This window comes from Arachis hypogaea, chromosome 14 (genome assembly GCF_003086295.3).
Source record: "Arachis hypogaea cultivar Tifrunner chromosome 14, arahy.Tifrunner.gnm2.J5K5, whole genome shotgun sequence".
Taxonomy (NCBI): Eukaryota; Viridiplantae; Streptophyta; class Magnoliopsida; order Fabales; family Fabaceae; genus Arachis; species Arachis hypogaea.
In genome coordinates this window covers 71594688-71595653 of record NC_092049.1, presented here as the reverse complement: position 1 = coordinate 71595653, position 966 = coordinate 71594688, and the positions used below count along the sequence as shown (strand labels likewise).

The following is a 966-nucleotide window of genomic DNA, read 5'->3' as shown; positions in this document are numbered from 1 at the left end:
GAAGCCATATGTCCCCAAACTTCCATATCGTCAAAGGTTCAAGGGAGAAAACATGGAGAAGTGGTACTCCAAATTCTTGGAGATATTTAAGACACTCCGCATTAACATTCTTTTTATAGAAGCCCTTGAACAGATGCCATTATATGCTAAGTTTATGAAGGAAGTGTTGACAAAGAAAAGATCCTTGAAAGAAGGACAAACTGTTGTGTTGACCAGGGAGTGTAGTACCATAATCCAAAGGGATTTACCAAGAAAGAGGAAGGATCCAGGGAGCTTTCATATCCCCTGTACCATAGGTAAAATGACAATTGAGAAAGCATTTTGTGACCTTAGTGCAAGCATAAATCTCATACCCCTATCTTTAATGAAGAAGCTCCAAATCCATGAATTGAAAGCTACACAAATAGCTCTTCAAATGGCCGATAAATCCATTAAGCAAGCACTTGGGATTATGGAGAATGTGCTGGTAAGAGTGGAGAAAATTTTTCCCCCAGCTAACTTTGTCATCCTAGACATGGAGGAAGACTTCAACACTCCCATCATTCTGGGGAGGCCCTTCTTAGCTATAGGTAGAGCATTACTAGATGTTGAAAAAGGAGAATTGATGCTAAGAGTACATGATGAGCACCTAGTGTTTCATGCCTTCAAGACGTTGCATGAGCACCTAGTGTTTAATGCCAGAGATCCAAGCTTGAAGGAGGCACTCCATGAGCCACATCCAAAGCTTCTAAGCCCATGCTTATAAGACAGAGAAGAAGTAGAAATGGTACAACAAGTTAAAGGAGTCAAAGAGGAACTACAACCAAAGCCCCATATGAGACCCTCAACAAGAACCTTTTAGATATTGAGCCACCAAAGCATGAATCATCTCCCGAAAAAGAGAAGAATCCTAAAAAGAAGGTGCCAAGAGGGTGGAAAAACAAAAAGATTCTCACTGAAGGCTTCTCACCAGGGGATAAAGTGATG

General features: G+C 41.0%; 1 protein-coding gene across 1 annotated transcript; it reads left to right on the top strand.

Moving 5' to 3' along the window:
• Window positions 1-301: 301 nt before the first annotated feature.
• Window positions 302-745, top strand: LOC140178606 (uncharacterized). Its single transcript, XM_072215806.1, has one exon. The coding sequence runs from the start codon at window positions 302-304 to the stop codon at window positions 743-745; it is 444 nt and encodes a 147-aa protein (XP_072071907.1).
• Window positions 746-966: the final 221 nt, after the last annotated feature.